Here is a 25,263-nt window from a genome sequence, read left to right on the forward strand (position 1 = left end):
TGAAGCCAGAATACGCAGAAGCAGCAGCAGCTTAAGTACAGAGGTTATAAAAGGTAATTATTAAACCCATTCTCAGCCAAGAAGCTTTGAGATAGGAACCACAGGTAAACCAATAGTCCAATTAGTTTATCTTTAAAAAAAAAAAAAAAAAGTCTTTGTTACATTTGTGAGAATGTTTGTCCAGTACCTAAGTATTATATTACATAGTGAGAGTGAACCATAATTTGAAGAATCTATTTTGATGATTTTATGTCAAGTTATTTCTCATTCAGAAACACTGTGGGAAGATAACCTTGAAGTAATTATTGCATTATTGTGGGTGCATTAAAGAAGCTGTCCAGATGTTAGCTGCATCCCATAGAAATAGCTGAATTGTTTTTATCTTGAGAATGTAGAGAAGTGTGAACAGAAATCCTTGCTTTGTTTTTCATTAACCTGAAGGCAGCTGAGTAGGCAGGCCGTGTTCCCTTCACTTGCAGTTCCAATTAATTTTTCATTTTTGTAAATGTTTAAAATCTTGCTTCAGTGAAAAATGTCACCCTATTTTTATAGCGCTGCATATCTAGGAAGAATGTGTTGTTATCCTGAATGCTGAAATAAAATAGTTTCATTCATTCCTGGTAGTCATCCCTAAAATACTTGCAAAATAGAAGTCATAGCCTGAAAATTCCAGATTTAGCCCCCACTGTTCAGCAGACATCTGAAAGTATGCACGTGCACATTGCTTGGTATTAGTACTCACACAACATTTTGAACAGCCTTTAAAAAAAAAAAAAATCCATCTCAATTAACTTTTCTCTTCTTGTACAAAAATTGTTATTGCCATCTGAATGATGGTTAGTCAAAAGTTCTTATTCTTCTACAGATAAAGGAGAAGAGAATACAGGGTGCTAAAATGATAGTCTTATTTAAAGCATATTAGAAAGTAAAGTATTAAGCTTCCTCATTTTTTCTGCATCTTTAGTATTTTTTCATGATAATTTTGATGATGATGAAGTAAACTCTTTCTCTGTTCATCAGCTGCAGATATTAGAGTTTGGTATCCTAAATGCTATATATTTTTATATATTTTGTATTCTCTAGGCCTGATTATTTTGAAATTAAACAGTTAGAATCTTGTAATCACTCCTATGATTTTACCGAAATGCCACAGAGGCTATTGAAATAGCTAATGTGAAAAGAAAAACAATGGGGGAAAAAAAAGCTTTCACATAATCCATAGCCTGGGATTTCTAGGAAAAAAAAACAAAGACCCCCCCCCCCCCAAATTACAAATTCTTAGGTAACTTTGGTAGAAAGATAATGGACTATGTCATCTTTAATTCCATATTAATGAAGGTTTTGCTTAGGAATTTTCTTAGATTAAGAACAAAAATATAAGCTGTTTAGAGATGAGGGTTCGTGTGATCGAGACAGCCTACAGTGATTAGAGTGGGGAGTCTTGAGTATTGCGTAGGGAATCTTTAGAGTACTGTGTGCAGGTGCATGTCCTACGCTTCTAATGATGTTTTCAGATTTTTCTTCTGCATCAAACGTGTATTCTGCTTTGTTTCTTCAGGTACAGAAAAGGCAACATTGAAAATTATTTGAGTTTTTGACAAAGCAACCAATTTCTTGAGTCAGCTTAGGACATGTATTTGGAGAGTGTTCATCTGTTGAATATAGGTGTTAGATCTCTGCCAGTGGCTTGACCTTAACTAGCCTGTTTCCTTATAGAAATGGAAAAGTATATTCATTTATTGTCTAGTTTTGTTTTAGGGGTTAATCTTCTTGGGATGCTATAAGCTTGTTAAAGGATTTGCACTTCTACCAGCAATCCATCTTTTCCTGAGCCGCTTAAGGAAAAAGTAAACAATAAGTTCAAGGATTCCACTGCTGTGTTCTTCCTGGACAAGAGAAATCTTGTTTCACAGCTGTGGAAGAAGAATTCTTTCCTCTCAAATATATAGGTAGATGAAGAGATCAAGCAGTTCAAATTCCAAGGGGCTGCAGAAGCAAACATTGTGTGGGTTGGTCCTGTCTAAACAGCGTAGTTTGAACCTTTTCAAATGTTATTTACCAATTAAATCATAAAAAGTAATTTTCAACTTTAATTCAGGAAATAACTAAGACAGAGTGTATAAATACAGCTCTTATTATCATTAGTCACTAATAATAAAGGTTAATGTTTGTTAAGATTGGTATTTATTGCTTGCTGTAATGCACGTGTTCTGCTTTGGATTGACAACAATACTTTAGCAAATTGTAACAACTCTTCTAACTTGTAGATTTTAGTTGCAGTGTGAACAGTGTCTCAGAATCAGTACTTTCCATCCTAATCTTGCCATTTAACAGATGACTTAATTTTAATCAGGTGAATGATTTGTTTATTTGCACTTGCTCTACTCTGAATCCTAACATTAATAGACATGCTTTAAGAAATTGTTTCTCTACTGAGGTCACCTTTAAATGCTTTTCAGTTATTTTTTGAGTAATTGCAGTCATGCTGCAAGTGGGATATGAGAACATAATCTTCTTGAATAGCTGTATCAGTTGGGTCATGATTATGGGTTGCAAGATCTTTGACATCTTGTGGCTGTTCAGTAGGAAAGATGGGATAACAACATAGTTCTTAATGTCCAAAGTATGTGTTTTTCATATACTTGCATTTATTTTCCTAGTTAATTTCTGGTTAAAATGTAGTTATTTTTTTGCTCCCATAACAAAAAAAGTGGGGAAAGGAATAAGGCTGTGGAAAAGGTCTCAAAGTTTGGTAAAGGTTTTGCTTTAGATCTGCCTTGGTAGTACACATTTTTAATTAAGATGAAATTTTTTTCTGTAAGGTGCTTGAGCACAGGAGTTTAGAGACTCTTCATAAAGCTGTAAATGCAAAGTATATTGCTGTATCCAAAAGAACACGAAAATTCAAGGAGTCCTTTCTCCGGGATATTTTAAAGGAATTCTGATGGCCTCTGAAGAAAATTGTGCCTAGCTATATGAAGTTATTTAGAGCATTCAGAAAGCTGAAGTGTTAACATGTTTTCAGAGCCTATTCAAAATTAGAAACATCCTTAATACACAGCTTTTTCTGTTCTTTGAAGAAAGAGAACCTAAAATTCAGGTTGCATTTCACTGGTGTGTTGACAGTGAAGAATTACCAAATAACCATTGGCTTGGTGGATTGCATCTCTAGTGTGCCCATTTCTTCCTGAGAACGGAAGCAATGGACACTGGAGTCTCGGTAGTGCTTATAATGCATCTGTAATGCTACTTCCGAAATCTCAGACTTTGAGAGATCTAGCACAGGAGGAGATTTTGTGGCACTAAAATCCCTGAGCACAGAACTAGTTATGGCAACATGGTGTTTCTGAAAGGAGAGAGCAACATTGTTCATACTTTTAAGGGTTCACCCTGGGTTCATGGTGTCTGCATTGAAGAGCGTGTGGCAAACCACAATCACTCTTACAAACTCTCTCCAAATCCTGCTGATACCTTGAGAAAAATATCTGTGTGTCTTTGAACTTGAGTCATCAGAATATACTTAATTAACAGAGTGCAAAGGATGCCCCCACGTTTTTGTCTGATGAATACTTCTCAGCTAAAGGATCATATCCGTTCCTCTATCAATAATGACCTCCTTGATGGTCTTGAAGAAGGCCAAATAATTCAGCAGGTGTTTCATATGCAGACATTTGAGACTGGTTTTGCCTATTGTATTTAGATCATTTGTTTCCTTCATACCATCTATCTTCCCCTTTTTCAGAGATGTATTTCATGAAAACTTGTTACAGCAGCATGTGCCTCTTCATTGTGTGGCATAGTCTTAACGTTCTTGTAGAAAACGTTACCAAGGAATTCCGTGTGTATGAATGTTCCTCCTCAGATGCATTTGTTGAATGGGATTCTATGGAATGACATTTAAGTTTTTAGCCTGCTGAATATATGTAGGCAAGGGAGCTGACTTAATTCCAGAGCTTTTCCAAACCTTTCAAGAAATCTTTACTTGATGGAGGCACAAGTAAACTTCTCTATGCAAGGATTTATTCAGTTTCTTATCGAATAATCAGGTATAATCAAGAGTGAAAGGAAAGGCTAATAGTATTTTCAACACTAAGTATCCTGTAAAGAGGTACTACTTCTCACAGATAGTGATCCATGTTAGAGCAATTTGCATATATAATAGTAAGTGGTTAGGGTTTTTTTATTTTTAAGACCCTCTCAATCTTTTCAGTGTTTGTATTGTAAACTAATGTTTAGCTAAATCACTGGGTCATTTTGTTTAGAGTAACTTTATCCTTCTGTTTCTACATGGCAAAGCACTTTTAGAAACCTTTCAGAGTTTTCCAATCAGTCTATATGTTTCCAGTTTGAAAATCTGCATTAGATAATGAGATGGTGGATTTTGTCAGACAGTGTATTGCTTGTACGTTCTTGAACTCCTTCAGTCTGTAAGTCAATGCAAGTGTCTGTAAATCATGGTAGGTATTTAATGGGTTTAGCTTATTTCTTTGTGTTTGGAGACACTTGTTCTTGCTGTAGCAAAGGCTCTCTCATATGCTTGTTTTCATTCTTCAAGATACTCACCATTTTGCTACTGTCATCTTGACAGCATGGTATGCTTGAAACTTCTAACAAATGTGAATCTCTCAAAGCTACCTTTTAAAATTTTAAAGCAAGCAAAAAAACCACTGCTATTTTGTATCTATGATCTTCATTTATTTGCGTTTTCTCCCAGTAGCTTATACTGTGGTGAATTATGGGATTTTTCTAATATAGTGCAGAATTAAGTAGTACATTCATTAAAGACTTTCTACTCTGTTAAGAAATATAAGCATAGATCATGTTAGGAGATGAGCAACATCTTTTTAGAGCAAAGGAAGTGCTCAGATGATGTTACAACATAGTAAAGATAAAGCTGAAGACTAGCTAGAAGCAGTATTTCCTGAACAATTATATAATTGCTTGTATAAATTTGAGTGTTTTTTCTTCAGGTTTGGGGGTTTTGTGTTTTCTTAATCCACTCATTCTCTGATGATTGACCTCACAGGATATGGAGACCTTTTCTTGACATCATAATTCTTTGTTAGTTTAAAGTTCTTGTACATAATAAAGATTTTCTGTGTATTTGTGCTGAAATTCAGAATATATTTAACAACCACCACCAATAAGTAGTACCCTATATTCTGTTTAGGAACCAGATTTGTTTTCTGACATTTCCAATATTTAACTTTTGAATTTAATTTTAAATTAACCAAACACTTGATACTTAAAACAAGGTTTAAGTGCTACAGTAGTACTTCAGATAGTGCATGTAAACATGCTGAAATTAATTTAGCTGCAGAAAGAAAATCAGAGCTAAAGAAATCTGGAGATGCTCACTTCTTGAGAAACCACACTTTTAAAAGTGAGACCTTCAAAGTGCATCTGCTCTTTTAGATTTAAGCTGATGGACACTGTAGAATTTTTACTGCATTTAATTCTGTTAGATTTGCAGAGTAGGATGAATGCTCAGAGCTCTTCTAAATGGAAGAGTTGTGTCTGTCTAGCCAGGGAGTTGTAGTCCCAAAGGAAAAGCTTTTAGAACTCCTGATGCACTTTGCCAGTGCAGCAGCATTAAATTTTCATGGGTAAAAATCTTAGGAGTCTTTCTCTTTTGAGCTGATGAAGAGGAGTGTTCTGGCTAGAAAGATACAGCATCCTCCTAGCTTAAAAATGGAGGAAGGGAAAAAGAAAATAGCTGTTTTTAAATGACTTTTAAATGGCACATGTACAGTTATTCCAGGAAGGAATTCTTTGCTGTTGTATGTACCTCACAAGATGCTTTCTGGAAATCATTACAAAATCGCACAAAATATGTGTGCCTTCTGTTTCACCTTGATTTTTATGGTAAGCATTTCAGAGAATCTGCAATCAGCTCTGTAGATAATACTTGTCTCCAATTTTCTGTTAGGCTAGAAATAGAGAAAACGGTTGACCCTCAATTCACAACACGTTGTAAGGCATACGGTGTGTCTTGGTGTGTCTGAGTAACAGAATCCCCCTGCTATCTAGGCAGTAACTGAAGCTCAAAGTATGTGGTGTTCTGCTCTGACAACCGAATAAGAGGTAATGCCAAGGTATTTTAACAGTAGTTGGAAGATGCATCCAAATTACTGAGTTTATTCCAGATTTCCCTTTCTTTTTCTTTTTTCCTTTTTTTCCCCCTGTTTTTCAGTTTATAATCACATACTCTGAATATACTCTGTAAATTGAGTGATAAAACTTTGAGCCCAGTTCTACAAATTCTGAATTGTTTTTCCTGTTTCTTGATAGGAGTTGAAACCCTTTCCCTGTTTTTAGGTTGTTTTGTGGAAGGAAGCTGTAACAGAACTTCACTGGTTCAGCTTACAGACAGAGAGATGCTGTAAAGGAAGGAAAGTGCTTAAAATTAGTATTCTCTATCAGCACTGGTTGAATTAAAATAGTTGCAAATGTCAGATGGATAACAGGAAAAAGACAATTTGGCATGGGTAAAGTTTTTGTAGTAGAATAAAACAGTGAAATTGTTTATTTTGAAGTGTAGTATCTATGAAACAAGGCAAAGTAACATGAATAAAATATCTTGATACGGTGTGAGTTTTTTAGGTACAGTTTTCTTAAGTACCCGGATACTAACCAAGTTCATTTATTTGCTTGATTATACAAAATTCCAACACAAGTGCCCTAAGCATTTTCACACTAGAGCGTTTGGAACTTGTGTCTGTTTACAAGGTGATAATTTACTCAGAACAGGATAGTTTATTCTTCATTTCAGCACTTGAAAGATGCGTAAAAGTTGTGTTTCCTATGCAAATAGGAAGCGAATTTTGTTTGTTTCTTGGTAATACTGTAGTGCATAGCAGTCATAACCATGACCCTGGCCCACAGAGGAGTGAGCTGCAGCCAGCAGGGATTTAGCAGTAAGCCTTTTAAATTAAATCTAGTTTTATTTCTCAAAGTAATAAGCCAAGTGGATAGGGAAGAAGCAGGGAAGTATATATCAGTTTTAGCAGGGCTTTTATTGCTGACTGTCATGACATTCTCACCAGCAAGCTGGGGCAAGGCCTAACTACATATTAAAAAAAAATCTGTAATAGAGTAGATGAAGAACTAATTGAAAAACCTCAAGAAGAAAAAGTCAGCGGCTCACTCTTAGAGTGGAAAAGGCCTGTTCTGCAGGAGTTTGCCCTGTTCAGTGGTCTTGTTTGTCTTGCAGCTGACAGAAAATAGTGTGAAGGTGCAAATTTTGAATATTGTGAATATGTAGATTTGTGGACAGGAAAAAATAGGGAGAATCATGTAATACAAAATGAGAATTCAAATTATCTTGGAGCTTGGAAAAAGGGTGTGATTAGGATGACTGCAAGGTGCAGTGTGTAGGTAAGACCAACTGCACAAGTCGGGGATGGGAGCAACTGGTTAGGTAGCAGTTCTTCAGGAAATTCAGTGGCATGATTGGAGAAGAGAGATTTAATATTTCACCAAAAATGAATGATTATTATCATTGTGCTTTGTGAAAAAGGCAATTATGCTGGTATTTGTAAATAGGAGTGGAGTCTGCAAAACACGCAAAAAATTATCTTTTGCATTGTTAGGGCTTCTGCTGGCAAATTGGGTCTAGTTTTGGACATAAGTTGTCTTCGTTTTAGCAGTTTGAAACTTCTAATTGGGGATAGTCTGCTGGGGTAGTAAGAATGATCCCTGGTCTGGAAAGCTTGTCATACAAAACTGTTCAATTGAAGTGCTTTAGCTTAAAGAGTACACTAAGTGGATGCTTGGTAGAACATAAACTGGAGAGAAAAAGGGAATAATCTCTTCTGCCTGTCCGTGGTGGATAGGACTAGAGTTCTTGCACCTAAACTGAAGCAAGAAAGATTTAGGATAAACACTGTGAGAACCATTCTAATGGTAGGGATGGCAAGGGACTAGAATATACTGCCCGAAGACATTAAAAGGATTCCATTGCTCAACACGTTTAATGAAAGATTAAACCAGCGCCTGCCAGTAGTGACCCAGTTAATCCGCCTTCCAAAGGCATTTTTCAGTGATTCTAGATTCTGTGTTGAAAACCACACCAAGCACGAGAGAAATCAGAACAACTACTTTGTCCGTACTGTACTGACAAAGCTTCAAAGGCGTAATAGACTGAATCAGGAAAAGTTTACTTGGTTGCAGAGATATTGTGTGTAGAAAACATCTTGAAAGGTTTGAGTTCAGGCTTGTGAATATTGAGCAGGATTCACAGTGTGTGCTTTGGTATGTACGAAGTGATTTCTATGCAAATTATGCCAGCTGGAGAGATGAAAATAGGCCTTAGTTTGTCTATTTGATTACTGCAGCAGCTACAGTTCTCAATGGTTTATAATAGCCATATAATGTCTGTAAAGTACTTGGTAATACTTGGAATTTAGGAAACAGAATTAATATCAATGTGTTTGATAGAGGGTATGTAGCCTCTTATCAGGCTTCAGGATTTTTGACTTTCCTTGGGTGGTTGTTTCACAATTCAAAAGATTTTGCCTTCAATACTTTTTCCCAATGCTATTTCCTTTCATGAACTTCATCCCATTACTTAAAGTGCCTTGGTTCAAAGGTTACTTGGAGTAATTTATTTTCATCCTTAATGTTAACAGAAATGTGAAGAATGATTACAAGCTTTGTATTTTCCTTAGTTTTCGCATGCTAATTAGAGAAGAAATCTGTAACTTTGTATTTTCCTGAGGCTCTCTCCAAAGCTGAATCTACCCTGAATGTTGCCAGATAATCACCTGCTTGTGGTTTAGCCCTATTGCATCTTTGCAAGTAGTACTGGGAGTGGGAAAAATTAAATTTATCAATAGCTAGTATTGTATAATATTAAGGTTAGGGTGTTTAAAAAAGTAATACGTTATCGAGTTGGGAATCCTCTTTCACTCTGTGGGGAAAAAGGTAAGATAACCAGATACTGATAGTTAATTGGAAATCAGACTACAATCATGTCTAATAATAATCTCTTCCAATTTCATAATTCTTTAAGAATTTTGTATAGTACAGTGCACTGTGTTATCTGCCTTTATTTGCTTCATTTGTTTGCTTTCACTGGTATCTACTTGTTTGTTTAACTACTTACTCTGCTGAAACAAGAGGAATGCAGAGCTTTCTGTATTGCTGGTACAGGTTAGCCGAACAGTCTTTTACAGGTGCTAGCAGGATTTTTACCATGTATCAGTTGTTGCCAGATAAATAATGTAAATGCAAAAGAGACAACCAGCAGGTGTCAGGTATTCTGTTACCTGGTGAGCACATTTTCCCTTAGTAAAAGCACATCATCCTCTTGCAACCAAGCAAACTTCAGAAATCAGCAAAGACAGTAAAATCAGATTGAGAACAGCTACTTTCTTGGTATTGTAACCCTTGCCCATTTTCTGTGCTTTCTCATACTCATTTTTTATAACAGTTCTCAGTTTGGAAACTGTTAATATTTTCTAAGCTTATCATGTTGTAAAGAGAACCTCCGTGTGCTGGAAACTGATGGTTTTGGCCTTAAAGACCATTTAATGAACTGTGATCACTGTAATGATCCCTAATAACTGTAGACTCGTCATTTTATGCACTGTACAACTAGCCATCAAAGATGGCTTTCTCCTGCTTTGGTATCTCATTGCCCAAGCAGTTCAACACTATAAAAATACTAGTTTTCCTTTGGTATGGACATGAAGGTTTATTTTGAATGGGCAGGGGTTTTTTTAGCTGATTTTCAGTCAGCTTGTGTATCAGAGAGGAAATGTTTGCAATAACAAGAAAAAAAACCCTCTGCATCTGTTTTCTAACAGATGTAGTACAATGAATTATTTTATTTGCTGAAGGTTTCTCTGGCTTTAAATTGGTCTTTTGAAATACTTTACATCTTTTGTGTGTTTTGACATGCTAACGTAATTCTTTATTTTGGCTAATTACAAGGAAGTTCTAGTTCATGTGTCTGTGCTTAATAGTTGTAGTCAGAACTAGTTTCCTAGGCTTGCTTAGGTATTCCTAGTCATTGCTAAATACAGGGCATAAAGATTAATTTTTAACTACTTTTTATAATGCTGTCTTGATCCCCTATCCTTCTGACTGCTTTATTTCAGATTTTATATAATGATAAAATTTTGCATATCAAAATCTGAGAAATACATGTTTGTACTTCTGCTAGGAATTGCGAGATACTCAAATCATATGACCAGTGAGGGGGAGAACCAGTAATTATTAAAGATGTTCGGAATATTTGCACATGTTCGTATGCATTACTACAGTGAAGTTTCAGAAGATTAATGTAGGCCCAGCTTTGTAGTGAAAATGATACCCTTCCTTTCAGCTAACCACCTTTGGTCTTCTGACCATAACTAATCCTTAATTAAACCTCAAATTCACTTAGAAAAGGACTACTTGACACCGTTCTGTTACAATAATCTGATACTGTGTTAAAGGGAAGAACATGCACCAGCAGCTGTTTTTTCGTTTTCCTGTTCTAGTCCTGTTCTAACTTTTCCTGTTTAACTTCGGTAGCACCACTCTTTCTTACCTTCCTGTTGACTACTGCAACAAAACCAGAAAAATATAACTGTGGAGAAGAATCGGTGGGATGTGAAGCACAAGGTAGCAGTGATTCTGAATTGGGTTTTGCGGTATGGCCATAAAGAGAAAAAAAGGAAGGAAGCCAGTCATATCTGACAGTTAAAAAGAAGATTAAAATGGTATTATACCATCTTGCATAGTCACTTCACGTGAAGTCCCTGGTTGCCAAACCTGGTAACTGCTGATTATAGTGTTCTTGAACTGAATTATTTTTCCACTCTGAGGTGCATCTGTTCATTGACTCTTGCCTGCCTAATTCTCCTTTACATAATCTGTCCATTTTTCCTCTCCAGCTAAAGTAAAATGAGTTTCAGAAACACTGTTTATATCAGTCTCTTGCTTGACTGGATCGTAATTTAAAGTATGTTACAAAGCAGACTTTTCAGCACTAACATCAAATTCACTGGTTATCATATTATGGTATTAAGATATTGTTCCACTGACAATGCATGTTTATTGAATTAATCTGTAATGAGAAAGTAATACCAGAGGAGTGTTGCTTATTCATTCCAAAAGGATGAATCTCGTTCTTGGCTGATAAAATATATTTGGTATTATTTAACAAAAAATAGTTCTCTTTTCCAGATTCTAACCTAACCCATTTAAAACCGCAATTTTTTTGTTTTCAGATGGAACCAAAGTACTCTGTAACTTGTTCCAGTGACCTGGCTTGAATCAAGATTGGATAAACGCCGGTGTTCCTTGGTAAAATATGAAAAAAAAATAGTCCAAGTATTTTTGCAGTCTGTGAAATAAAAGAGCCTCTGCATGGGAACAATTAAGTTCTGCCTATCTATCTATCATTCAGTGTCTGTGTTGGCTAGATTGTATTTTTCTTTGGTTCACTACAGGTTTATTTACCTAATTCAAGTTGCAATGAAATGAAACTTCGCAACTGTGTTCCTAGTTCTGTTAGGACAGACTAAGGACCGCATTTCCAAATTACAGGGGGAAAAAAAAGTTTTATTGAATGAATTCAAACATATTCACTAAAACTGTACACAGTCCTGGTAGCTAGGTGAATGAGGGGTTTTCTGGCCGCTTGTCACTGTTCTGTGCACCTTCAGTCACAACTCCCAAGTATTACCAAAGCTTCTGCCAGGCCAGCTGGGCTTGTAGCCTTCCTAGCTACGCCTGCAGCGGATGTCACTTAATGCCTCCGCGATCCTGTTGTGTCGCTCGGCGACTGGGCGGGGGCACTGCGTTCTGTCATGGCATTTTATTGCTGTATTTGGAATGGCTTAGAAACCAATGTGAGCAAACTTTTACTAGACAATTTTTCCCTTTTGTAACCCCAGTTTTCAAATAGTACATAACTGCATATCATTCGAATTGTAATGACAAGTCATAAGTGTTCAGTGCTTGTTAACCATGTCTTGTGCTGGCGTTAAGAGTTTACCACCTATCCTGGGTGGCATTTTCAAGCAAATTGACTCCTATACTGTGGGTGGAGGGGAGGAGATGAATTAAAAACGCATCTCATTTCCTGTAAACAAGATGTACTGATAAACTCCCAGTGTTGATCCCCTGTGGTTTTTGCTTCTTAAATAATACAGTGAAGTACTCCTTAATTGCACTTTTTAGAATTACCTGTTTTCAAAATTCTGGAGCTGGAAAGATTTAGTAACTGCTAAAAATAGAAAATTTCTCTAACTGGATTTGTTTCTAGTGGTTCATTTATTTTTTTTCTGTTACTCAAATAAAATGGTCTGGTTTCTTTTGGTTTTCTTTTTGACCAACTTAAGCACAAAAAATGGTGGTAATACTCTTAAACTCCAAGTGATTTCTTTTAGTTAGCTTTTGAGACATGATTCTGTGTTCGATTATATTAAGTAGTAGAATTGCCAGCTAGCCAATCTTAACACCTATATTATCAACTTTATTATTAATTTCAGTGCATTTATTTCCGGATTTCTTTTTGAATCAAATTTTAGATGTTCTGTGAGTGTTTTAATGAACAAACTAATATTTGTTTTTTTCTTTGTTTGTTTTAAGGAATAGTTGTGTGTAACACCTGTCTTGTATGCTTTTTCTAATCCTAAAATCAGCAGTCTATAGTAGACTTTAATGTACTTTTTTACAGTATGTTTCTATGTACAACAAGAGTTTTAAAATGCAAGATGAAAAATATGTGGAGCCCAAGATTTATCTTTCATCTGGAAGAAACTTAGGGGGAAACCAGCTCTTTCAGCTGTACATAAAGAAGAAAATGTGTTTCTCTCCTGTCAGAAAGAATAGGAGAAAAGTACCCATCAATCATTAATTCTTTTTTTTATAATACTTCACACTGTTGGAAATGTGTTTACTTTTGTTAATCTGAAACAATTTCAGGATTTTACTTTCCAGGATTGCCAAATGGGAGATGTGTATATATGTATTTAAATTGTCCTTTAATAGGAATTTTTAGTAAGCAAAAAAGAAGGGCCGAGCCACAAAAGGAAGACTGCATCCATGTTTTTCCTCAGTTTCCTCCCAAGTGCTGTGAAAACAGGGTATGGATAATCTCCTAGTGATTTCATTAAATGTTAGCTTATTTAAAGTTTAACACAATGTTCTAATGATATGCAAATGAAGAAGCACGTGTGGCATTTCTGAACATGTTCAGTGTTAAAGTTCCATTGTCAAGGTGCTATCCTTTGAACCATACATAAAACCTACTCCAAAATGAGAGCTGTGAGAACAGAAAGCAGACGTGGCAGAAGCGTAAGATAAAAATTTCCAGTTTACTTCACTGGAAGAAGAGTAAAGCCAATATTGAATGAGTTTTGAAAATCTCGATCCTATTTCTAAGGAATTACACATAAATGTTTTTTCCCTGCACAGTTTTCTATCTTTTCAAAATCCTGAGACCTATTCAAAAGGACAGTTAAAAACAGATGAGAAGAATATATGTAAATCGTTTACATATGCAGATCCCAGGTTGCATTTGCACACTTGAAAGATGCTTATCTTGAAAATATGACATAGAAGGCTTCATTTTCAAAATTGATGTTCAAAAACATGAAAAACAATGTGGGTATAACCATGTTTCCTTGATGTTCTTTCAGGGTTACTGCAAGCATACATGCAACCTGTAAATACTCAGGTGGAGCTTGTATGGAAACTGGCAAGTGTGTATGTTTATATCAAGTCTGTACAGTCATCTTTGAATAGGTATTTCAGACCTTCCATTTCAAGCTTAGTTTTTCAAATTCAGGGAGGATAGGAGAGAGGCAGGACTGGCTTAGCTAGAGGACTCAGTAAAAAACAAAAAAACAAACCCTACACATATTGAGTGTGTTTTGATTTGAAAGTGGTTTCTGATGTTTTGTTATTGTGAGCCACTAAGTTCTAAAATAATCAAGCTGAAAAAACCAGGAACACCAAAGGAATTAAAAGTTAAGTACCTGGGAGAAGACAGTAAGATAATAATAGTTCTAACTTTGTTAGCCAAAGTTTTCATGTGGCATGCTGAAGCTTTATTTTTCTGAGCTGGTGAGACTGTTACATTTGTTTTATTCCCAGCTCAGGAAAAGTAATTAAAGTACAAGTTAAACTCCCACTGATTTCATGATTCACATATATTTGTGACTTAGCTACCTTAGTGTTTTGTTTTGTCTCCCATCAGGGTGCTATCTGAGTACACTCCAGGTAAATCACTAGAGATTTTGCAACTGCTGTGAGATTCTGTAGATTCTTTGACTTTCCACTGTATCGAGGAAGCTTGCTTTAAAAATACTTACACACAAACACTTATTAAAAATGGTGGTGTGATACAAGGTATTCTCCCCACCCTCACCTACGTAATACTGTTTTGCTGAATCATGACCTTACTGTGAAGCAGAATGCCTCCAGAAAGCAGTAAACTTTCTAGTCCCCATCAGCAAGAGTATATATTGGAATTTAACTTGTATTTTCTATTCTTTTCGTTAACTTTTATCAAAGCCAAGGAGAATCTTCATTATTTCTAATGCTATACAACTGCTATATTGTTATAGATATTTTTATAACAATATAGTTTTCTGCTACCATTTAGTTTTTGTTGTGAAGACAAAGCAACAATCAAAAAGCTGATCCAACAAATTAAATGTAAATTCCAAAATAAAAGCCCTTTATTTCATACCAATATGTACTAGTCCAACATTGATATGCAATATTGTGAAAAATCAGTGATTATGACAGATATGCATCATACTAATCTGAAGGCTGGCACTGCTGCAGAAAACACTATGGGGAAAAAAAAAATCTTTGTGGCTTCCTGCAAAGCTACTGAATCTAAAGAAGGAAGGCCCATTCAGTCGCAAGGAGGACTGCATCATCTACTGACATCTTGTCCCCTTGGCAAAGCTATGGTAGAGAACATGTTGACTCCTGGGCTCCCATAAATCTACTTGGTAGACAGTTATGCATTCAGGCACCACCAGTTGTCATTAGACACTTAGTTTCAGGGAAGATGAAACTGAAATGTTTTTGTCCTGTCTGTTACACAGTCATATTTTTCCTCTGTCCTTAAGATGGTAAGAAGAGATTTTTGGCAGGCAATTCAGTGTAAGGACATTCTTGCATCTCAGGATATCAAGATGCTTCACCACCAGCCAAGAAAACAGACTACAGATTTTTTTTTTCCAATTTGATCATACTTTGTTCATACTTTATTTGGTAATTTTCTTGAATTTCTTGAAGTTAGGCCTTTGAATTAAAATACCTAAGAGACTTTTTGAAGAGGGTACATGCCCTTCTATTGCATCTTGTGTTGCTGAGAAAGTCAAATTCAGCCACAGAATTCTTGATTTCTCCAGGATGATCTTTTCTTGGATGAGATGCATAAGGCATCTGTGTTCTTATCCCTGAGATTCTTGTTGAATTTCATTTTTAGGTGATGAAAGTTTCACATCACAATAGCTAAAATCAGGTCCATAAACTAGGTCCTTCTGCAAATTTTCATCTAAGTATGACTCATGAACTGTGACAGTACTCCACATGTTGTTTTTCTCCAGAGATTTATGTAAGAGTTCTCTCATTCTCCTGTTTTCTTTGGATGTGGATTCCCAAATGACTTCAAGTTCACCTTCCACTTTCCTAGGAAAAGAATAAACAAATGCTAGTTTTAAAAACACTTTTCAGCAGTATGTAATTACAATATGTTCCTAAGCAAATTACACAATACATGTATTCAAATGCTTGTAAAGTTTTGATTGAAATGGTAATAGTTCCTATTATGTTTTAAAAATCCCAGTAAATGCTATGTCAGAGAGGATATGATGAGATAAGAAAGAAGATTTGAATCCATGTAATAAGTTGGATTGAGTCTGCACAAAAGAACAGTGCACACGCGGTCTAAATATTGTGAATGCCACAGCCCACTGAATCTGGATCTGGCACGACTGCAGTTCTGCTTCCTGTCACAGGTAGGTGTCTCTAATGCGCGTCCCCCATTCTGCCTTGTGCCAGATGCCAAGAGTTCGACATCCGTCTACTGAGAGGCTAAAAAAGTGTGGTCAAACTGCATGTAGGTCTTTGCTGTGCTCAGCTAATGCCTCTTTGTGGAAGGCTGAGGCCAAACTGAGAAGTGGTGTAAATTTTGGGGGGGAGATGATGGACAGTCCTGAATGCATTTTAACTTATTTCATGGGCTGATTTCTCTTTGACTGCCTAAACATAAATGAATTTACTGTTTGTATTTCTCTCAAGAAACAGGTTATTTTTCAAACATGGTAGTTAACACCATTTAATGATGCAGTGTACTCCAGCCGCACGCTTTTAGGTAAGTTATATTTCATCAAGGTTAAACTCTTGGGTTTCCTCTAACTCATTTCTAGTATATATCAAAATAATCAGAAAATTAAGGTATTTGAAGTGGAAAGTAAAGCCATTGTATGCAAAGTGAGCACATAGAGAAATCTATAGCATTAAGATTTTTGTAACACAGTCACTTCAAGGCATGACCTGAAGCACTTGCTAGAGCTGGTCCTTTATACAAATTCTCCTGAATACCACATTCTAAAAATGGGAGGCAAATCAATGCAAAACATAAATGTTTTGAGATTAAATATTATCAGACTACACTTGTGGCAAAAGGTGGGTACTGGGAAATATATAACCAGCACTTTTTGGTTGGCTGTGATCAATAACACCTCCTATTGAGAAAGAAGTGGTGAAAAGCAACCCTGACCCAGAACACTAACATTAGCTCATTTTGTTTTTAACCTTATGATTGGATATGCAGGTGGAAGACAGGAAAATACTCATCTTTCTTTCTTAGCCTTAAAATCATTCTTGTATATACTGGTTGGAATGAACTTTTGGTGGAGGGAGGAGATCATTAAATATTAACCTTTAAGAATGGAATTAGAGCAAGAGAAGACAGGGGAAAGCAGTACAGTTGATAGAAGTACCCCAAGACTCTGCCCAAGAACATGAAGCCACATTAATGAGTTTGACCTTTTCCATTCTGCTAAGTCTCAAAAAAGCAGTTGTGAAGATACCTTGCATTTTTGAAACACCAAAACTGTGGATGAAAAGACTTTGTTCCCACAAAGTATGATATGTCTCCTTGAGACAGTGATAAGAATGACTAGTACTACCAGTTACTCAGTAAATGCTTCAAAATGCTTTACAAAGACCATTAGCATTATCCTGAGCATACATTTTGGGAGATGTAAGGCACAAGGAGTAAAATGACATGACTGAATTCCCCTAACAAGCCATCCTGAGTTTCACCTATTGGGTCACTCTAGCCTTTTGTATTGTGATCTTGGAACATTTACACTGTTTCATTTTGTTTTTAAATTAACTTTAATATCTTGATATGGACAAGCTTCTCTTCTTTGCTACCACTTCTCTCCAATTGGAGTCTGCATGCAGTGTGCCCAGTACTCCTGTTCTACTATGAATATGCAGGTGCTTAATCTGGCTTACCCTTATGGTAGTGCAAAACACTATCTAGGCTTATTTCATCTGCTAATTTCTAAGAGCAAGACTTCTTTCGTTTTTTTTTAATTTGTTGTCTTGATAATGCTTGTATGAGCCTGGGACAAAGAAAATTTGAATTGAGAAAATGAAACCAGAGATCCTTGAATTTTGAATTTTAGTTTAATGCTGTCAGCATGCCTGACAAAGGGGATAGATATCAAACAGTTTAAGTTGTTATGCTTGTTTTCATGCTACAAATTGTTCAGTTCAGTAACAATTTTTATCAATTTTAGAAAAAAGGATAGGTTAAGGAGAATAGCTTTGGAATATCCATGTGGTTGAAAATGACTTCAGTAACAAGGAAACACGCCTGTGGAGGGTGTGGTATATCTGAGCTCTTCTTTGAAGATTAATTTTGAAATAGGCCTGAGAGATGTAGAATCTGGAACTGCCTGCTGACTTTATTTTGGAATGAGCAGTCAGAGCATGTTGTTGTCAAGTAAGCATGTTGCAGATGCACTTAGTGTTGCATGCAGTATATTACAGTCACACATGGTCTTTCACTATGGCAGAATATATAGCTTTAAGTTCAGTTTTCTTAGGTGAGTATCTAAGAAGTAGCAGTTATGACACAATTGTAGTTACAACCCTGAGACAAGGGTCTCTGATGTAAGTTTTTGTTTTAAAACTCTGACCCTATCAAAATCTAAAAATATATTCTACTTGTTTGGGAGTTTCTTTAGTCTGGCTAGGCACAACGCCCTTGCTGTCTCAGGAACTTGGATTACATAGCAACTTGCTTACTTTAGCTGCTGATGTATTGAACTTTTTTTTTTTTCTTTCCCCTCTTAACAAAATTTCCTTATTCCTACTTCACTGGGTAACGTTTCTCACTACCCCTCTCATGTTGTTTTCTGTCTCACCAGAAATTCCTTCAAGCTCTGTGAGGCATTAGTATCCTTGACTAACACTACTGTGGCACTGTCTATACAGATCTCAACCCAACAAGTAACCCTTGCTATTCCATTGTGCCAATAAGAGTTGGTTCAGCCCTGCAAACACAACTCTTAAGTCACTTGACATCTAAAACTAGATGCACATTCAGCAGTAAATGTGTCCTGTTTTCAGATGTCTTTGGCAAAGAGCATACACTTAAGTTTGCTTCTCATAAATGTAGGCTGTTGTTACTTAAATTAGCAGAAGATGGAAAATTCCATTCAACCCCTAATCAAATAAAAACATAAGGTTTTTCAACTCCTAATCAAAAAAAAAATAAGGTTTTATATCTCATTAAGAGTGATCAACATGACATTACTGAACTGATTTTTTCAGGATGAGGAAGTTAACAGGAGGAGAAGGTCTGAAGCAGATTCTTCACAAAAGTCAGTGCTTTCATCCTTCATTGAAACAAATTCATTCCGTCTTAATCTCCCAAACTCTCATTTGGGCTCCTGTCCCAATGAATTCCACCTATCCTCTAAAAATAACCTTATCACAAAGCAACAATTTCCATTATGGTTGCATATATATCCTCATGGTAAGACATCTCTCCTCTCCTCTGTCTGTGCACGCAGTTTTTTCTACTGTTGTTCCTCTTCTAAGGACAGTCTAAGGCAGTTTCATTATTAAGGCTTTCAAACTTGTACTTAACATGCAAAGTACAGCAACTGTAACTTATCACAAAGTACTGTACTTTGTGATAGGACTTAAATGATAAAATACACTGTGACCTAGAAAAATCATAAAGATAAGTGTTCTGTAATATAAATAAGACATGATGGCATTTACGGATCTGATTTTCTATCCTGGAACCATATTAACAACTTTGTTTATATCTGAAACATGCAATGTATTTCCTTTAAGGAAAGGTATGTGAAAATGATGATTCATGAGATTACTCTGTAAACAATAAAAACATTATGATTATCAGCTCTCTGTAGAGCAGAAAATTATATTGCTTTCTCATAAGCTTATATGGGGGAAAAGTTGCTGTGAATTTCCAGTATTCTCAAAAGAAGGCTCAAGAGGGCAGCTCTAGGAAGGTGAAATTTGCAGATCTTTTCTTTAGAAGATTTAAAAGTTTTTTTTTTACCAAGAGAACAAAAATATTTTTTTTGGAAAATCAAGTGAAAAACTCCTGTTCCCTTGGATGCAATAGGTAAGTAGTGCAACTTTTGTCTTTGACTTTTGTCCTTAGGTGACAGATGATAAGGGAGGGGAGAAAGTTAAGTCACTTTTTTTCTTTATATTTTATGAAACTCATGTTACTTTAGATGCAAGACTTGTTAAAAACAGAATGATGAGAGAAGAAATAAAAATGAGGAAGCACATGAATATCACTACTGTGCAAGTGTCCAAAAATAAACTCTACTTTGGAAAGACCACACTGTGATCTGAGTTAACTACCTCTGGGCATGTTGGCACTCTGTAATGTGACATGGTCAGAGGACCATGACCACTATCAGTCAGGTTTTCTCTACCTAATAGAAATACAGGCATATCAGTGCACCACAGAGCCTGATCTGGTAAGTCCTATTCAGATTAATAAGGCAGGGCTATATTATCTCAGACCCAAGTGTCTCACTGACAGAACTGTGCTGTTTCCAGACCAGAAGTGGTATCCTTACTCTGTGCTACACTACGCCACGTGGCTAAACCAGCCTATGGTGGTGTCTGGAGATCTCCACCGCACTGTGTTAGCATAAATACATTTGCTTTGTAACTCATTTCTGAGATACTACCTTAAATGAAACTGAAACATTTAACAAAACTTTAATTTACTAATTCTCCCAAAAATAAAGGCTTGACTTTCTACTGCCTTGCACCTCATATAGCTAAACAAACTATTACTCAAATGTTTCTGCAGATTTAACAAATGCACAGTAGAAAAAAAAAAGTGCAATATTGTGCTAAGCATGAATGTGACTAGATTTGTGAAGGTGTTTCTGGTGGTCACCTAGTAAATGCTAAGCTGAGGGACAGACTGAAGAAACAAGCTAAGAAAAGGAAGAGGATAAATATTTGATGTCAGGAAGCCAGCAAGCCTGGTAATATTTTAGGAACTCCCATTGCAACTGAGTTCCTCCGTGATGTGATGAGAGCCCCTGGGAAAAAATGACAGACATTGTATGCTGGAATTTAGGTTAAAAAAAGAAAAGGCAGCCTTAAGAACTACAAAAAAACTGAAGACACTTTTCTTTTACAAGAATACTTACCACCAACAGACATGCACACACACAACTTTTATGAGAAGAAAGAATTTCAGGGTGGTAGCTAAGTCGGAGCTAGTATGATTTCCTAACACTATTACAAAACTAAAAGCAAAGGCAACTATATGAAAAAGTTTGCTCTCATGACCTAAATATTATGCTTTCGACTAGATCGATTGTGGTCAGTGCCTTTAAAATAGCTTAATTTGTTTTATAGTCTTTTTAAAGTAAAATTATAACATTGATAAAAATAAGAAAATTAGCTATCCAAACAGTAGTTCACTGAACATACGTTCAGTGAAATGTTTAATTAAACTGGCTTTCCTGTTTAAATATACTACAGAATACTTTATTAGACTATATATAAATCTTATATATTATTATACAAGTAAAACTAGTATTGATTATATCCACTTACCTTAAGCAGTGTTCAGACAGGTATTTTAAATTGAAACATTATCAGCTAGACAGTTTTTTGGACTATAAATTTACTCCTTCGACAGAGCTAGTGGAAATAAATCTGTATCTGTTTGCTACTGTCCTGACACTAGTGACTTTGATTGATTGCCAAGCTACAGATGACTAGTGACATCTAACCTACAAGTAATTTTCCTTACTTTCTCCTATGACAATGTGGAGGGAAGGAGAGAGAAAAAATAAACCTTATAAAACCAGAAATAGGTGGAGCTGACTAAAATAGATTTTTAATTTCTGTTGGATAGACATAACAGCATACATATGTATTTGGACTACCAATAAATATATTATTGGGAAACAGCTTTGTATTACCACAATATTTGAGATGAATAAAGGAACGTGAGGGAACTAGTTCATATGAACAGTATCAGCTATATTAAATTAAAACAAGAAATGCTGTAAGAATAAAAAGATATCCTAATTTATACAGCTGTAAAATTCAGCTGTCTCTTCAGTAACATTTCTGTTTTTTTAATCTAGATTTTAATATTGTTATCAAAGGAAAATGGAGGATGATGAGATGAACTAAAATAAGACTTGAGAGATTTAATATAAAAATGATTTCTTTCTTTCTGGGTTGTGTTCATTATATTACACTCTAATAAATGTTGTCAAGGCTTCACTGCCACCAGAAAAAGGAAGTCAGTAATTACACTTTTTATAATGTAGGAAACTGCACCAATGTAAGACATGTCTGTATGATGTTCATCTCGTGATTGTTTCCATGAGCCACTTTTCTTCATTATTATACTGCTAAACAAAAGAACTGCTGCACTGTAGACTAAGGTGCAGATGTTGTTCTTAAGTTAGCTGAATTTATAAATTTTTTGTGCTTATTAAAGAAAATGAGTCAATCCAGACTAAGGAGGAAAAAGTGATTCAGTGAAACTGGTCTATGGAAAGTGCAATTAATTATTTTACATCATCTCATTTACCTACCTTTGGGCTATTAAGGTAAAATCTGAATGATCCATATTGTGGCACTTTGAACTATGCTCTATCCTATATTGCATAAAACTTCTTTACTTACCTAGCTGGTCTTTTTATTAAAAAAAAAAAAAAAAAAAAAAAAAAGTAACATGAGCAAAAAGGTGTGAAAGGCATTTCTGAAGTAGTTAAAAATCCTACTTAATTATTTCCAGAGAAATCTGGACAGTCAAAAATACCATTTTCTCACACAAATTTTAGAGAGTAATTAAATGTTCATTATACAATTCCCAGCTACTCACACCTGTTTAATGGCACTGTATAAAGTAATTAAAAGAGGAACTGTTCTGATATGATAGTGCATATGATACTAAGTCCTATTTTCCTGTTGTTTTTAAATCTATTATCTCACAATGGCAGAGATGACTTGTAAAATGACTGCTTAATTAGCTCTTTCCAGTTGTAAGGAGTTTATCTGTATGCTGATATGGGGAATGTGCTATGAAGTCTTCTACCACAAGAGGGGAATGTCTTTAAAGGATGCTTTGTATTAAAAGGAGATTTTAACAATGGCAGTCATAATCTTGTAAAAATCCGTTAATTTATCTTTTTATTTTTTTATTCTGCATGTAGCCAATCTATGTCATTTCTTAACAGAACAGTAAGGTACCCCCAAAAGGAAACCCATCATATGTGTACTCATTGGATTCCTTTAATTTTCTACTAGTCTGAAAACTGTTTGGGGAGGGGGAGGGAAGCGGGACTCTTCAGCCTTTAGTAGAAGACGCTATTAAATAACTAACATATCATCTTGATGATTTGTGGACCCTGAGATCATCAGAGACTAAGCTCAGGTTGGTATTTTTTGAATGTGGATTGATTCTTTCCTGATATTAAAAATAAAAAATACAGTCTTAAGAACAGTAGTAGTCACCCAGAATAAATTCCTCCTTTGAAGGATCTTTTTCTGGAGGTGGGAAGGATGGATTTAAGAAGAGGATTTCAGTGTTTTCAGTATAGTTAAAACATGAGTGAGAAAAGATAACTGGAATATACCAAATGGGGCTCTGATGATAAGTAAGAGCCTGCAGCTGTGTGCAGTTGCCTCCCCCCACCCCTTTCACCCATCAAATCTAACTGGATTGTTTCTGCCTGTGCCTGACTTACCTTTTCTGCTGCAGCACTTCATCAAGGGTTTCCTGTTTGTCTTGCAGCAGACGCTGGAGGTGCTTCATTTCTTGCTGGTACTGAGCGGTCTTCCCAGCAAACTCAATCTTCTGCTCAGTCATTTTGAGACTGATATCTCCAAGCTTTCCAGCTGCTTTCTTTTTATATACCTGTAAGAGTTAAAGATCATAGGAAATGTATGGTTATGGCAAAAATAAGGACAATTGCCACGAACAAAAGAAACAGCTAAAGATGCTCATTTGCAGTTAAATCTTCACATCAGTGATTCCTTGCTTAAATATGTCAGGTAGGTTGCATTAATACAGTTTTTTTTTAACCTGTTAATTTGAAGGTATTGTGCTTGTACTTTGTTCTGCATAGATAAGGTGTACAGTGAATACCATACAGTGTCTTGTGAATGAAAAGAATTAGCTGCAAAAAAAGGTTTTATTTTCCAAGATGCAGAGCTACACTTTACAGCACATGTTGCTTACCACTTGTCCAACAGTCATATTTATCAATGTATACCATGAAAAAGTAGTTAATATCATTTATGTTCTGTTAATTCTCTAATTTTAGTACTAAGAGGAGACTGGTTTCACATTTTAAAGTATTTTGCTGCTTCACGTAATTGTTCCTTCAGCGATGTGCAAGTGATTTTTGCTTATTGGCATAATAACCAAACGTATTGGTCTCATCTTAAAAATGGGAAAAAATACTTTTTGTACAAAGTAACTTTGCTCTCTGAACTAACTTTTCAATTAAATTACATAAGAACATGAGTAACTGAAAAATATGGCTTGTTAGCATGTTCCACATTTCTGTATGCTTCTCTTAGGAAAAAAGCTGGTACTGGATATTGTCTGTTCTTTTACTGATCATGATTATAAACAATGTTTAAACTGTTCACATATCTGTAGAATATGACATTTGATGTAAGTTATAGACAGATTTTGAAGCATTAGAATTGGAAAGAATGAGAAGCCTACAAGTTAACCAATTGCATCACTTAGCTTTTAGGCTGCCAGGGAAGTCTTCAAAACCCAGAGTTAGATATTTATATACTTGTAATGCTGTGGGTAAAGATAAGCATGTTCCTCCAGAGCAGAAAGTCACTTAGAGCTAGCTGTAATTATTTCAGAGAACTAGAGGACTTCTTTCTTTTACCATATAAAATGCTGCAGAAAAAAAAATTAAGGCAACTCTTTAGGTATGCTTTGTGTTAAAATCCACAAAGATTGTACACAAGAAATACCTTCATGCCATCAGTGCAAAAAATGATACTGACAAAATGTAAGACTGAAGTATAAATGCATATTGTGTGCTAGTCTGCCCTCTGACAACATTTTCTTTGCTGTCCCATACACGCTATAGCCCTGTTCTAAATCTCACTGGTAATAGTGAAGATTAGTAAAATCATGTAACTTATGTGACTGAATAGCACTGTATGAATTAAAATATTCTGAAAAGTGTTTGCATAGTTAATTATAAAATACAGATTAACTGTTGACTGTTTAAATGTTAGATGTTTAAATATTAACAGTACTACTGTGATATGTAATTGTAAAGGGATGTCACTGAAACTTTTTTGTATCTTGTTTATATTAGCTTTACTGGATAATGCGAGCACTGTCAACTTAGCATGCTAACTCGCACGTTGTATTAAACCCTCCTTCACACTATCATAAGTTAGGAAATTTTTACTCTTTTCTATATTAAAGGGAGATCCCATCTTGCATACGCATTTTCAGACAAAAGCCAAAGTAAAATCAGGCACATATACTTGTATGTCTCTCTAATACACATGTAGACAATCTTGGTTGTAAGAAAGAGGGATAGAATACTTATCTTTAATGTTTTCTTATCAGTAAGATAAATGCATTTTCTTTCATTTCTGGTTGTAATTCTTGTTAACTCTGGGGAATAACCTATCCAGTAAACAAAACAGTCACCTATAGCTACAACACTCATTTAGGGATTCTTTGTATACTTCAGCTAATAT

The 25,263-nt window shown here is 35.5% G+C and overlaps 1 protein-coding gene across 7 annotated transcripts in view; it reads right to left on the reverse strand.

Moving 5' to 3' along the window:
- Window positions 1-14,657: 14,657 nt before the first annotated feature.
- Window positions 14,658-25,263, reverse strand: part of CEP89 (centrosomal protein 89) — a 41,206-nt gene continuing 30,600 nt past the window's right edge. For 3 of the 7 annotated variants that reach the window (XM_026059403.1, XM_026059410.1, XM_026059387.1), the window contains 3 exons: window positions 23,262-23,431; window positions 22,198-22,206; window positions 14,658-15,648 (listed from right to left, as the gene is read on the reverse strand). In XM_026059403.1, coding sequence (XP_025915188.1) covers window positions 15,411-15,648; window positions 22,198-22,206; window positions 23,262-23,431 — 417 coding nt within the window. In that variant the 3' untranslated portion in view covers window positions 14,658-15,410. Of the gene's footprint in view, window positions 15,649-16,158; window positions 20,586-22,197; window positions 22,207-23,261; window positions 23,432-25,263 lie in introns of those variants that run through there. The other 4 variants (XM_026059418.1, XM_026059395.1, XM_026059426.1 and 1 more) reach the window with 4 other exon arrangements.

Source organism: Apteryx rowi, unplaced genomic scaffold, assembly GCF_003343035.1.
Source record: "Apteryx rowi isolate R43461 unplaced genomic scaffold, aptRow1 scaffold_1, whole genome shotgun sequence".
Classification (NCBI taxonomy): domain Eukaryota; kingdom Metazoa; phylum Chordata; class Aves; order Apterygiformes; family Apterygidae; genus Apteryx; species Apteryx rowi.